Source organism: Vipera berus, assembly GCF_964194415.1.
Source record: "Vipera berus genome assembly, chromosome: 15".
Lineage (NCBI taxonomy): Eukaryota > Metazoa > Chordata > Lepidosauria > Squamata > Viperidae > Vipera > Vipera berus.
Genome location: NC_138218.1, coordinates 6,303,630 through 6,316,231, shown reverse-complemented (window position 1 = coordinate 6,316,231; position 12,602 = coordinate 6,303,630). Strand labels below are relative to the sequence as shown.

The 12,602-nt window shown below is 45.5% G+C and overlaps 1 protein-coding gene across 1 annotated transcript in view; it reads right to left on the bottom strand.

Moving 5' to 3' along the window:
- CDK5RAP2 (CDK5 regulatory subunit associated protein 2) overlaps window positions 1-12,602 on the bottom strand; it is an 84,180-nt gene that overhangs the window by 17,687 nt on the left and 53,891 nt on the right. The window contains exons 27-31 of the mRNA XM_081339486.1: window positions 10,573-10,698; window positions 8,622-8,738; window positions 5,548-5,761; window positions 4,458-4,579; window positions 1,514-1,765 (exon numbers count right to left, since the gene is read on the bottom strand). Of these exons, the coding sequence (XP_081195612.1) occupies window positions 1,514-1,765; window positions 4,458-4,579; window positions 5,548-5,761; window positions 8,622-8,738; window positions 10,573-10,698 (831 nt within the window). The remainder of the gene's footprint in view (window positions 1-1,513; window positions 1,766-4,457; window positions 4,580-5,547; window positions 5,762-8,621; window positions 8,739-10,572; window positions 10,699-12,602) is intronic.

The following is a 12,602-nucleotide window of genomic DNA, read 5'->3' as shown; positions in this document are numbered from 1 at the left end:
CAAGCTGTTCCACTGACTAATTGTCTAGTCTCTTCTTAAAAACCTCCAGTGATGGAGCACCCACACTTTCTGGAGGCAACTTCCGTTCCACTGGTTGATTGTCCTCACTGTCAGGAAATTTCTCTCCTTAGTTCTAGGTTGCTTCTCTCCTTGGTTAGTTTCCGTCCACCTCTTCTTCTTCTGCCTTCAAGTGAACAAGAAGCCCAACCCTGGACGACTCCATTATAGAGACCAAAGGCTCACCTAGTTTTCTCTTTTATTTCCTAATCCCCTTGGAGTTAATGGCTCTGAGACACACACGCCTACTTTTGCAATCTTTTAAGATGGCTTGACAAGGTCAAAAGTATCGGATGAAGTCAGACGTCCAAGTGGGGATATTTATTTGCTAAGTCTTCTGAGCTAAGGGGCATCCATTACGTCCTGTGGCAGTAGATGTTCCCTTCCCCGTTCAAATTTGCATGGCACGCCGATGCTTCTGTCTTCCCTGAAGCTTTAGGTGGTTGGAAACTTTGATTTAATAGCAGTGGGGGAGGTGGGGGATTGGGGGGGGCGTGGATAGAGAGAACGCTCCCCCAGGGCACAACATAAATTGTACTGGTTCATTCACGGACCCTCCAAAGCGCATATTGATCATTGCCAAGTAATGCATGGCCAAGACTCTTGTCTTAAACAAGCTGCTCAGTTAAGAAAAATTTTACAGGAAACGGGTTCAACTCTTCAGCTTTTAAGTTGGGCTTCCCGGCCACCACCTTGGTGCTTCAGGATTGGGAAGAGATTGGGAAGAGAGGTCTCAGAAAGAGCTGGAGGTTTCTGAGTTCTCTCCTCCCCAAAGAATCCAATCTCGGGAGCCGCTCTCAAAATCCTGAAGGGCCACCTTGGCAATCACCCTCCAGCCCAAACAGGAGCAGACTTCATGAGCCCCACCCACCCCAAACCTCACAGGGTCTCCAGGAAGGATGTATGGGTGATGCCTCCTGCCCAACCCATGGTAATGGTGGCTTTGATGTGAACAACCAAGTTCGGAGAGCACCAAGGTTCTCTCCTTTCGTCCTGTGCGCTCCCACAGGGAGGGCCTTCTCAGGGTACCGCCGGCAAAAGATTGCTGGTGGGTAACACCCAGGGGGAGGGCCTTCTCTGTGGGTGTGCCTGCCCTTTGGAACCAGCTGCCCATAGAGCTCAGGACTGCCCCTGACCTTCGTTCATTCTGCCGGGACCTGAAGACCTGGCTCTTTGAGCTTTCCGGCCAGGACTGAGAATTTTAATTGTAATTTTATTTTAATTGGGTTTTAATTGGAGTTTAACAGGGGTTTTATTTTATTCAAGGACTAAATTTAATTATTTTAATTGTTCTTAACTTTTGTAATTTGTATTGTTATTTTAAATTCCTTGTGAACCGCCCTGAGTCCTACAGGAGAAGGGTGGTATATAAGTCCAATAAACATAAACATAAACATTTCAACCCTGAGCTACAAATATTCTCCTTCATTGATGGCTGAAGGCCGTTTCTCCCTACCGTTGATCCCAGTCTGAAGTTGTTGGGACTCGTGGCCGAAAAGGTAACTGATCTGCACAGCTGGCCCCGAGTAGTTCTTCTCCCCCTTTCCTAGACGCAGCTGCTCTTCTACTTTTTCGTGCAACATCTGGTTGGACTTGAGGCTCTGCTCCAGCTGCTTCCTCAAGAACTGGATTTCAGTCAACAGTTCACCTAACTCAAGAGGCTGCTTCCGATCTTTCCAGCATTCATCTGCTCCATTCTGGCAACGATCTAAAGGGTGTTCGTTGTTTTTTTTTTGGGGGGGGGGATTTAAGAAAAAAAAGAAAACCATTACTATTATGAACAATTATCAAAGGGCTGGAGGCTAAAACTTATAAAGAACGGTTGCTGGAATTGGGTATGTCCAGTTTAATGAAGGACGAGGGGTGACATGATAGCAGCCTTCCAATATTTGAGGTATTTGAAGTCCTACAAAGGTCCCTTCCAACTCTTATTATTATTTATTATTATTATAAATAATAATAATAATAATAATGCTCTTTAAGGAAGAAATCCTTGCCTTGACGTTCTTGTAAACGGTTTCAACCATGACATCATCATCATTATTATTATTGATCATCGCACAGTCAGCCAGATGTTCAGACTGGATTTGACATTTCTGTCTACCTATCGAGTCCTTACCGAGGACCTGGGATAGGCAGATGTGGATGTTTGATGGTATTACAGATATCGTCGCAGGATGGAAGCAGTTCCCAATAAGGCCGCCTTTTGCAATTGACTGATGGCGAATTTGTCAATGCCGATGATGGTGTCCAAGTGGTGCTCCAGTTGTTTTGGGATGGCACCCAAGGCACCTATTACTATTGGTGCCACCCTTGCTTGCCTTTGCCACAGTCGTTCTATTTCTATTTGTAGGTCTTTGTATTTTGTTATCTTCTCCAATTATTGTTGTTGTTGTTGTTATTAAAAATGGTGACGGTCAAAATGCTGAACGATCCAGAATGTGAGCCAGCTCCAAAAAGTAGGTAGATAATGATTTTACAAAGAAAAAAAAAATGCATGCACACAAACGCAGTCCCCCCACCGCATGTATGCACGTATAACCCTCTCTAGTAATTGCTTTCACTCTCCGAAGATTTAATAAGAGCCAAAAATTATTTTTCACTTTGACTATAAAAGCTAATGTTGCATACCCAGGGCAAAAAATTACGTATATTAAAGGACTGGAGTGAAGAAGATTGATAAATTCTGAAGGACGTTTGAAAAACCTGGTTGAGAAGAGAAGATGAGCTTGCTCAAGATTAAATAACGGTAAGAAAGTGTCCTAATTACGAGGCGCGGAAGAGGAGGGTGTGAACAGAGGATAAAAAAAAAACAAAGGCAGCTTCTCTGCTTGAAACCTGCATATCTGATCGCCCAAATCAAGGAACTCAAAAAACATTTCAACCTGCAAAGGGCAATCTTTATGCCAGGGTCCACCAAGATGGGCTCCGGTGGCCCTACCCCCATTAAAAGAAAATCAGGCGCAATCTGGCAAGTTTTCAAAAGCTAGCAAAAATCTCACCAGAGATATGCAGAACGTGGAACGACAGAAGATGCATGGAAAGTTGCAGGCCTCAGAGTTCAGGTAATCTTACCAGTTTGTTTAAGGACCATTCAAAGTTACAACGAAACTGGAAAAAAGCTGGCTAATGACCAGTTTTTCACATTTATGACCACCGGAGCATCCCCACAATCAAAATTCAGGCACTTGGCAATAGAATAGAATAGAATAGAATAGAATAGAATAGAATAGAATAGAATAGAATAGAATAGAATAGAATAGAATAGAATAGAATAGAATAGAATAGAATAGAATAGAATAGAATAGAATAGAATAGAATAGAATAGAATAGAATAGAATAGAATAGAATTATGGGATGGAATAGAATTAGAATAGAATAGAATTATGGCATAGAATAGAATTATAGAATAGAATAGAATAGAATAGAATTATAGAATAGAATAGAATAGAATAGAATAGAATAGAATAGAATAGAATAGAATAGAATAGAATAGAATAGAATAGAATAGAATAGAATAGAATAGAATAGAATAGAATAGAATAGAATAGAACAGAATAGAATAGAATAGAATAATGCAGTGGAGGAATAGAATAGAATAGAATAGAATAGAATAGAATAGAATAGAATAGAATAGAATAGAATAGAATAGAATAGAATAGAATAGAATAGAATAGAATAGAATAGAATAGAACAGAACAGAATAGAATAGAATAGAATAATGGAGTGGAGGAATAGAATAGAATAGAATAGAATAGAATAGAATAGAATAGAATAGAATAGAATAGAATAGAATAGAATAGAATAGAATAGAATAGAATAGAATAGAATAGAATAGAATAGAATAGAATAGAATAGAATAGAATAGAATAGAATTAAAAACAGAACAGAATAGAATAGAATAGAATTAATAATAGAACAGGACAGGACAGAATAGAAATATAAACAATAATAGAACAGAACAGAATAGTTGAAAGGGACCTTGGAGGTCTTCTAGTCCAACCCCCTACCCAGGCAGGAAACCCTGTACAATTTCAGACAAATGATTGTCCAATCTCTTCTTAAAAACTTCCAGTGTTGGAAAATTCACAACTTCTGGAGGTAGGTTGTTCCACTGGTTAATTGTTCTCACTGTCGGGAAATTTCTTCTAAGTTCTTGGTTGCTTCTCTCCTTCATGAGTTTCCATCCGTTGCTTCTTGTCCTGCCCTCAGGTGCTTTGGAGGATAGCTTGACTCCCTCTTCTTTGGGGGCAGCCCCTGAGAGATCGGAAGACTGCTATCCTGTCCCCCCTGGTCCTTCTCTTCACTAGACTAGACATACCCAATTCCAGCAACCGTTCTTTATATGTTTTAGCCTCCAGTTCCCTTATATTTGAACCATTTGTACCCGGTTCCTTTACCTTTTTCATTCCGGAGAGCTTCGTCCAGCTTTTCGTAGACCTTGAGCTCCACTCGCAAGGAACACAACAATTTGTCGCTCTCCGACAGCTGACGCTGTTTGGTGGCCAGCTCCATCTGCAACCTGGGGCATCCCAAGCAAAACCAGTCAGCGTGGAATTACAATTCTGCATCACGAAGGGTGATCTGATCGTGCCAACAACCATGTTGGGTTGTCAAGTCCCCTTCAAACCTTCCTCCTGAATCCTGACTTTCCATAAAGGAAGTGGATGCTGGGGGTCGTTCCTCTAATTTGGTCTTCAAGTCTATGCAAAGTCCAGAAGGCCAACTGCATTCTAAGTCTAGTTCTCACGCTTCTGCATAAAATTCAACCCAGGGGAGAAGAATCTGTGACCGTCCGCCCACCCAGGGGGGAACAACGTGGAGAGTTTTTCTTTAGCAACCTCTGGAAAACAATTCAAAGGTGCTGCTCAAAAAGGCAACTGGACTTTCTTGGGGTTCTTCTTTTCCTCGAAAACCCCAAAGGTGCTTTTTCAAGAGGCCCCTGAGGACGTTCTCTGAGGACGTTTCGCTTCTCCTCCAAGAAGCTTCTTCAGCTGTGACTGGATGGTGGGGAATGGAAGGTTTGAGGAGCTCCAAGTGGCCTCGACAGCTCTCAGAAAGAGTGCAAATGACCAGCGGTCTGCAAGGAATATAAATCCTTCCATTGCCCACCATCCGGTCAAAGCTGAAGAAGCTTCTTGGATGAGAAGCGAAAGGTCTTCCGATGAAAAACAAGGAAGTCCAGTTGCCTCGTGGAAAAGAAGCACCTTCAGGGCAACCCTGAACGTGGATGGCCGAGAATCTCCGTAGACGTTTCCTTGAAAACATCTCACTTCTCACCCAAGCAGCTTCTTCGGTTCTTCTTGGGTGAGAAGTGAAATCTTTTCGAGGACCAAAACCAAAGAAAGTCCAGTCGCCTTTTTTGAACAGCACCGACGCTGGATGGTTGAGACTCTCCAGATGCTCTTCTGGGAAACAACTGGCTCGCCTTCCCCATTTTGCACCGTGGGGAGTTCTCTCTGGTTTTCCCACCGTGGATTGGAGAATCACCTGTTCAGTTCATTCCTGACGTTGTAAATTTCGTGGGTCAGACCCTCGTTTTCGACCTCTCCTTTCCCCACTTGTTCCCGGAGCTTCTCGTTCTCCTTTCTGAGATGTTCCTGGTCCTTCTGAAGACGCTCAACGGCCAGGTTCTTCTGGGCCAAGGATTCTCGCAAGGCTTCGCTTTCTTTCTGCTTCTCCGCAAGGTGAGCCTCAAGTCCTTCTGATACATAATCATTTTATTAATTTTCTATTTTTGCAGATCGTAAGTGCTTAGTAAACAACCTGTTGTCTGGGTCCATTTTTTTTACTTCATCACACATTCCTAATCTCTACCCCCTTTTTTTCCGGCCAACGATAAACTACGTCCCGTATTTTAAAATTATTCTATGTGTCTTCTTTTTCTTTATCCTTCAGTATCGATCTGTCCATTTCTACATCGTCCAGTGATCATCTCTTGATCATCTCTTCTTCATTTTTCCCGCGCTAAGCAAATACAATTCTTACTGCTGTTAATACGTGCGATACTTCATCGTATTTTTCTAATATTCCGCCTAATAAAAAAATATTTCCAGCTTATAAGCTCTTTTCTAGCCAACTCACATCTCCAATTGTATTTGCACTTGAGGCCACTTTATTAAATCAATACCCTGTTCTTCCAGTCCTTCTGAAGGGCCACAATTTGCTTCGTGTCATTGTGGGTCATTTCTTACAGTGTTTCTCTACCGCCCAAACTCTTATTATTCAAGGTGATAAAAACCCCACGGGATAAAATGACAAACGGGAATTGAGGCTGGCCATCCAGGGTGGAAATCCATTGGGGAGGATGGCAAGCAAAATGCAAGCAAGATGGCACTAAGCCCTGTGAGTCACAGGGAAGCCCTCCCCTTTTGCGACCTTCCGACAAACAAAGTCCACGGAGAAGCCAGCTCCACTTAGCCACTAATTTAACAACCGCAAGTGATCCACTTAATCACTGTGGCAGGAAATGGGGCAAAACTCACTTAGCGACTGTCTGGCTTAGGGGCAGAAATTTTGGGCTCCGTTTGCCGTAAGCCGAGGACCACCTGTGCCGCTCTAAGGAATTGGAGAATTGTTTTTAAATGCGAGATGCAGAGCTGCCACCCGAAATAGAAGCCGATCTGTCAATTGAAGACTTTAGCGTTTCCAATTTTCGTTGGTGGCGCGGCTAAAAAAAAAAAAAAGACAACTTGCACAAAAGGATAAAAATGTAACTCCTGAAATAGCTCAGAGGGTGATGAGCAGGAAAAAGAAAAAAAAAGAAAAAGAGGTTTATTTCTCCCGTATAACTCACGATTCAGCCTCGGGTTTTGCAAGAGCCGATTGTGAATCTGCTCCAGTTTATGGCACAAAATGTTGCAAGGCACAAAAAGAACAATGCAGGGAATTTTCTTCTAGAATGGGCACCGGTCTGTCAGCCGCGTCTTTGCTCCGATTCCAGACGGACGCTGGTAAAGCAACTTGTCCAAAAGGTGCTTTTTCGAAAGGTAAACTGGACTTTTGTTTTTCCTTGAGGATGCTGCCGAAGGAACTGGAGAAACCTCTTTAAGGAAAAACAGACAAAAGTTCCAGTTGCCTTCTGAAGAACTGAAGAAGCTTCTTGGGCGAGAAGCGAAACGTCTTCGAGGAAAAACAAGAGTCCAGTTGGCTTCTGAAGAACTGAAGAAGCTTCTTGGGTGAGAGGCGAAACGTCTTCGAGGAAAAGCAGAGCCCAGTTGCCTTCTGAAGAACTGAAGAAGCTTCTTGGATGAGAAGCGAAATGTCTTCAAGGAAAAACAAAGTCCATTTGTCTTCTGAAGAACTGAAGAAGCTTCTTGGGCGAGAAGCGAAACGTCTTCGAGGAAAAGCAGAGCCCAGTTGCCTTCTGAAGAACTGAAGAAGCTTCTTGGGTGAGAGGCGAAAGCTCTTCAGGGAAAAACAAAGACAGTCCAGTTGCCTTCTGAAGAACTGAAGAAGCTTCTTGGATGAGAAGCGAAATGTCTTCAAGGAAAAACAAAGTCCATTTGTCTTCTGAAGAACTGAAGAAGCTTCTTGGGTGAGAAGCAAAAGGTCTTCAAAGAAAAACAAGAGTCCAGTTGGCTTCTGAAGAACTGAAGAAGCTTCTTGGGCGAGAAGCGAAATGTCTTCGAGGAAAAGCAGAGCCCAGTTGCCTTCTGAAGAACTGAAGAAGCTTCTTGGATGAGAAGCGAAATGTCTTCAAGGAAAAACAAAGTCCATTTGTCTTCTGAAGAACTGAAGAAGCTTCTTGGGCGAGAAGCGAAACGTCTTCGAGGAAAAGCAGAGCCCAGTTGCCTTCTGAAGAACTGAAGAAGCTTCTTGGGTGAGAGGCGAAAGCTCTTCAGGGAAAAACAAAGACAGTCCAGTTGGCTTCTGAAGAACTGAAGAAGCTTCTTGGATGAGAAGCGAAATGCCTTCAAGGAAAAACAAAGTCCATTTGTCTTCTGAAGAACTGAAGAAGCTTCTTGGGTGAGAAGCAAAAGGTCTTCAAAGAAAAACAAGAGTCCAGTTGCCTTCTTAAGAACTGAAGAAGCTTCTTGGATGAGAAGCAAAAGGTCTTCAAAGAAAAACAAGAGTCCAGTTGGCTTCTGAAGAACTGAAGAAGCTTCTTGGATGAGAAGCAAAAGGTCTTCAAAGAAAAACAAGAGTCCAGTTGGCTTCTGAAGAACTGAAGAAGCTTCTTGGGCGAGAAGCAAAAGGTCTTCAAAGAAAAACAAGAGTCCAGTTGGCTTCTGAAGAACTGAAGAAGCTTCTTGGGCGAGAAGCGAAACGTCTTCGAGGAAAAGCAGAGCCCAGTTGCCTTCTGAAGAACTGAAGAAGCTTCTTGGGTGAGAGGCGAAACCTCTTCAGGGAAAAACAAAGGAAGTCCAGCTGCCTGTTGAAAAAGCACCTTTGGGACACGCCGACGACTGAGAATCTCCATAGATAAAGCATCTTCTTGAGAAGACAAGGCCAAGAATGGAAGGGGAGCAAAAAAAAAATCACGGTGCTGTGATTTACTGCTTTCCAACTGAAAATGATCAAGCCTCTTTGCATTCCCCCCCACTCCCCCCCCATTATCTCACCTCGGGATCCTTTCTCCAGCATGGCGTTCAAAGTCTGGTTCTGCTGCCTCAGGAAATGAATTTCCGAAGTCAGGGAATTAAGTTGCTCCGATCCCCGGATAGCAACGTTGGCCAAGTCTATAAATATATACGTAAACGTGATTTAGGAGTCGTCTTTGGATCAGTAAAGATTAAGACTACTTCCCCGGACGAGAACAATTTAAACAAAGCAGGGTGGGGGGAGGAGGAGGAGGAGAAGGAGGAGAAGGAGAAGGAGGAGAAGGAGGAGGAGGAGGAGGAGAAGAAGAAGAAGAAGAAGAAGAAGAAGAAGAAGGAGGAGGAGGAGGAGGAGGAGGAGGAGGAGGAGGAGGAGGAGGAGGAGGAAGAAGAAGAAGAAGAAGAAGAAGAAGAAGAAGAAGAAGAAGAAGAAGAAGAAGAAGAAGAAGAAGAAAGAAGAAGGAAGAAGAAGAAGAAGAAGGAGGAGGAGGAGGAGGAGGAGGAAGAAGAAGAAGAAGAAGAAGAAGAAGAAGAAGAAGAAGAAGAAGAAGAAGAAGAAGAAGAAAGAAGAAGGAAGAAGAAGAAGAAGGAGGAGGAGGAGGAGGAGGAGGAGGAAGAAGAAGAAGAAGAAAAAGAAGAAGGAAGAAGAAGAAGAAGAAGAAGAAGAAGAAGAAGAAGAAGAAGAAGAAGAAGAAGAAGAAGAGATGAAAAGATAGTTATCCCCAATATAATATTCTGAAGGTTATTGTGGGTACCGGGGTGGGGGGGGGGGAGGAATCCAGCTGGACTTTTTAGCAAGTCATCCCAAATGGAGTTTGGATCCTGGGCTAATATCAGCCAAGCTGGCTATTATCTTTTCCTGATAATGGTGGTTTTTCTATTTAGTCTGGGCGACCAGCCAGAGATTGTAAACAGACAGCTTTGCTGTCATTTACAACACCCTAGTAAATTGCCGCAGGTTTTGATTTTATTTGATTTTATTTTTTGAAGGGGGAACGTCAGGGTTGGCTGGCTGGTGTTTGAGCTCTCCTGCTGATCCAGGATTCCAGCTGCCTCAACAGAAGCCGGTCGATACAGCTTGGCAGGGAGAGGATCCTGGCGCTTGGAGCCGGCTTTTGCCAAAGGACGAGGGCGGTTGTGCAAAGCAAAATGGGCTCTTTTTTGGAGGGGAGCCGCTCCAGCCCACAACACAACACAGAGGGACGGGTCATCTGCGTCCCGGGTTGGTATATCTGCTGTGATAGAAAAGGGTTGAACCGGGGTGGGGTGGGGGACCTTGGTGTTGCCTGAGCTTGGCGGTGTTCTTGCAGACATGTCGTGACATCATCAGTGCTAAAAGGAAGAGGGGTTTGCAGGGAGGAGGAGGAGGAGGAGGAAGAAGAGGAGGAGGAGGAGGAGGAAGAGGAGAAGTGCGAGGTCCTTGGTGTTCTCTGAGCTTGGTGGTGTTCTTGCAGACATTTCGTGACCCTACTAGGTAACATCATCAGTGCTAAAAGGAAGGGGGATTTGCAGGAAGGAGGAGGAGGAGGAGAAGGAGAAGGAGAAGGAGGAGGAGGAGGAGGAGGAGGAGGAGGAGGAGGAGGAAGACCGTGGGATCCTTGGTGCTCTCTGAGATTGATGGTTTTCTTGCAGACGTTTCATGACCCAACTAGGTAACATCATCAGTGCTAGAAAGAGGTGGGTTTGCAGAGAGTAGTAGGAAGAGGAGGAGGAGGAGGACTGCAAGGTCCTTGGTGTTCTCTGAGCTTAGTGGTTTTCTTGCAGACATTTCATGACCCAACCAGGTAACATCGCCAGTGCTGCGTGGTGACCAAGGATGATCATCAGTGCCTCGATGATGTCTCTGCATCTGGTGCCCTCTGGGTGACTTGTGCGGGGTGGTGGGCAGCAACCCAAATGTAAAAGTGTGAGCGACACCCTGCCACTGGAGCAGAGCTGCTGGGTCTCTGAGGACTTGCATACCCCAGCATCTTACCTTGGTCTGGGCCAGGAGCTGGGACCTGTTGCTCCAGCTGCCTCCTCAGATGCTCGTTAGTTTTTATGGATTCTTCTAGCCGATGCCTCAGCAAGCGTATCTCTTGGAGATGTTCCATCAACAGCTCTGAAGAAAGTCCAGAGATCGGACCTAATCAGCTTAGGTTGGGAGGGAGCAGGGAAGCCATGTTGGCTTAAGGATGCTGCAAATCCTCCGTGCTCAGTGATGGGTCCTCCAGATATTGGGAAGAAACCTTCAAAATTAGCTCCAACCCCCCCCAACGCCACCCCCAAGGCCGTGTGGGACGCCCCTGATGTCCCTTCAATACGTCCTGCACAGGCCCAACTTCATCTCGCCCTCCTAAAAGGTCTTCAGGAGGAGGGGAACAGCTTAAAAAACTAATGAAGATGGACAGCAGGAGGTGGACGGGAGGAAGCTAAGTGCCTGGAGCTTTGCTGGACTGCAGCTATCTGGAAGACTAGTTAGTAAATAAAGGAATGTAGCCACTTAAAAGACTCTTTGAAGTGGCGGGTAAAAGAAAGAAACTAACACTGGATTAAGAGACAGAGTACTTAGAACAGAAGGACAGAGTTCAAAAGGACCTTGGAGGTCCTCTAGTCCAGCCCCCCCCCAAGCAGAAGACCCTACACCAGGGATAGGCAACCTTGGCTCTTTTATGACTCGACGACTTCAACTCCCAGAATTCCTGAGCCAGCCACGCTGAGGGGAAAGGGAGAGGTTTCCAAGCTGAGCCATGCTGGCTGAGGAATTCTGGGAGTTGAAGTTCACGAGTCATGAAGGGGCCATAGTTCCCCCCATGCTGGCTCAGGAATTCTGGGAGTTGAAGTCCACAAGTCATGAAGGGGCCATAGTTCCCCCATGCTGGCTCAGGAATTCTGGGAGTTGAAGTCCACGAGTCATGAGGGGGCCATAGTTCCCCCATGCTGGCTGAGGAATTCTGGGAGTTGAAGTTCACGAGTCATGAAGGGGCCATAGTTCCCCCCATGCTGGCTCAGGAATTCTGGGAGTTGAAGTCTGCGAGTCATGAAGGGGCCAAAGTTTCCTCCATGCTGGCTCAGGAATTCTGGGAGTTGAAGTCCACGAGTCATGAAGGGGCCATCGTTGCCCCATCCTGGCTGAGGAATTCTGGGAGTTGAAGACCACGAGTCATAAAAGAGCCAAGGTGGCCTACCCCTGACCTATACCGTCTCAGACAGACGGCAGTCCAGAACGAGATGACTGTAGGAAGGGTGACAGGCAACTGACGTGATCAGCATTAGTTGCTATTCAAATTCCCCCACGGAGGAAACTTCACGTGACAAAGTTAGCTTCCCAGCTTAGCTACTTAACTAACGCCTGAATTGTGGGGTACCCCCCCCCGCGCCTCAAAAACCATCTACATTCAAACATTGGTGGGCACAACTGTGTACGAAAAAAGCCACCTTTTCTCCATCTGGGTAATTCAAAGAAATGTGCCCCGATCAGAATAGCCCAATTCACCCCAGGAAATCCTTCCCTTTGGCACCCCCCTGTTCCTTCACCTCCTTTTCTCCTTCCAGGATCTGTCCTTCAAAAGCAGGCCCTCCCCCCCCCCAGCTCTCCTAGACCCACCCCAAAAATATCGCTCTCCAACTCTTACTTATTTTCCTAAGCACGTTTCACTGGGAAATCCAGACACACCCAGTATCCAGTGCCACCTAAAAGACGCTCTTCCTGTTTCAGGCACATCGCTTTGCCATACAGCAGACATGTCAAACACATGAATTAACAGAATAACAGAGTTGGAAGGGACCTTGGAGGTCTTCTAGTCCAACCCCCTGCTCAGGCAGGAAACCCTATACCAGACATGTTAAACACAAGGCCCGGGGGCCAGATCCGGCCCGCGAAGTGGTTTCATGCAGCCCGCGAAGCCATCCTGCAAACAGTGAGGGAACGGCCCCCACTGCCTTGGCCCTGGCCCAGAGACCCTCCTTCTGCCAGAGACCCCCAGATCTGTCCCACTCCTGCCCAGGCCCCCATAGGCACCCTTG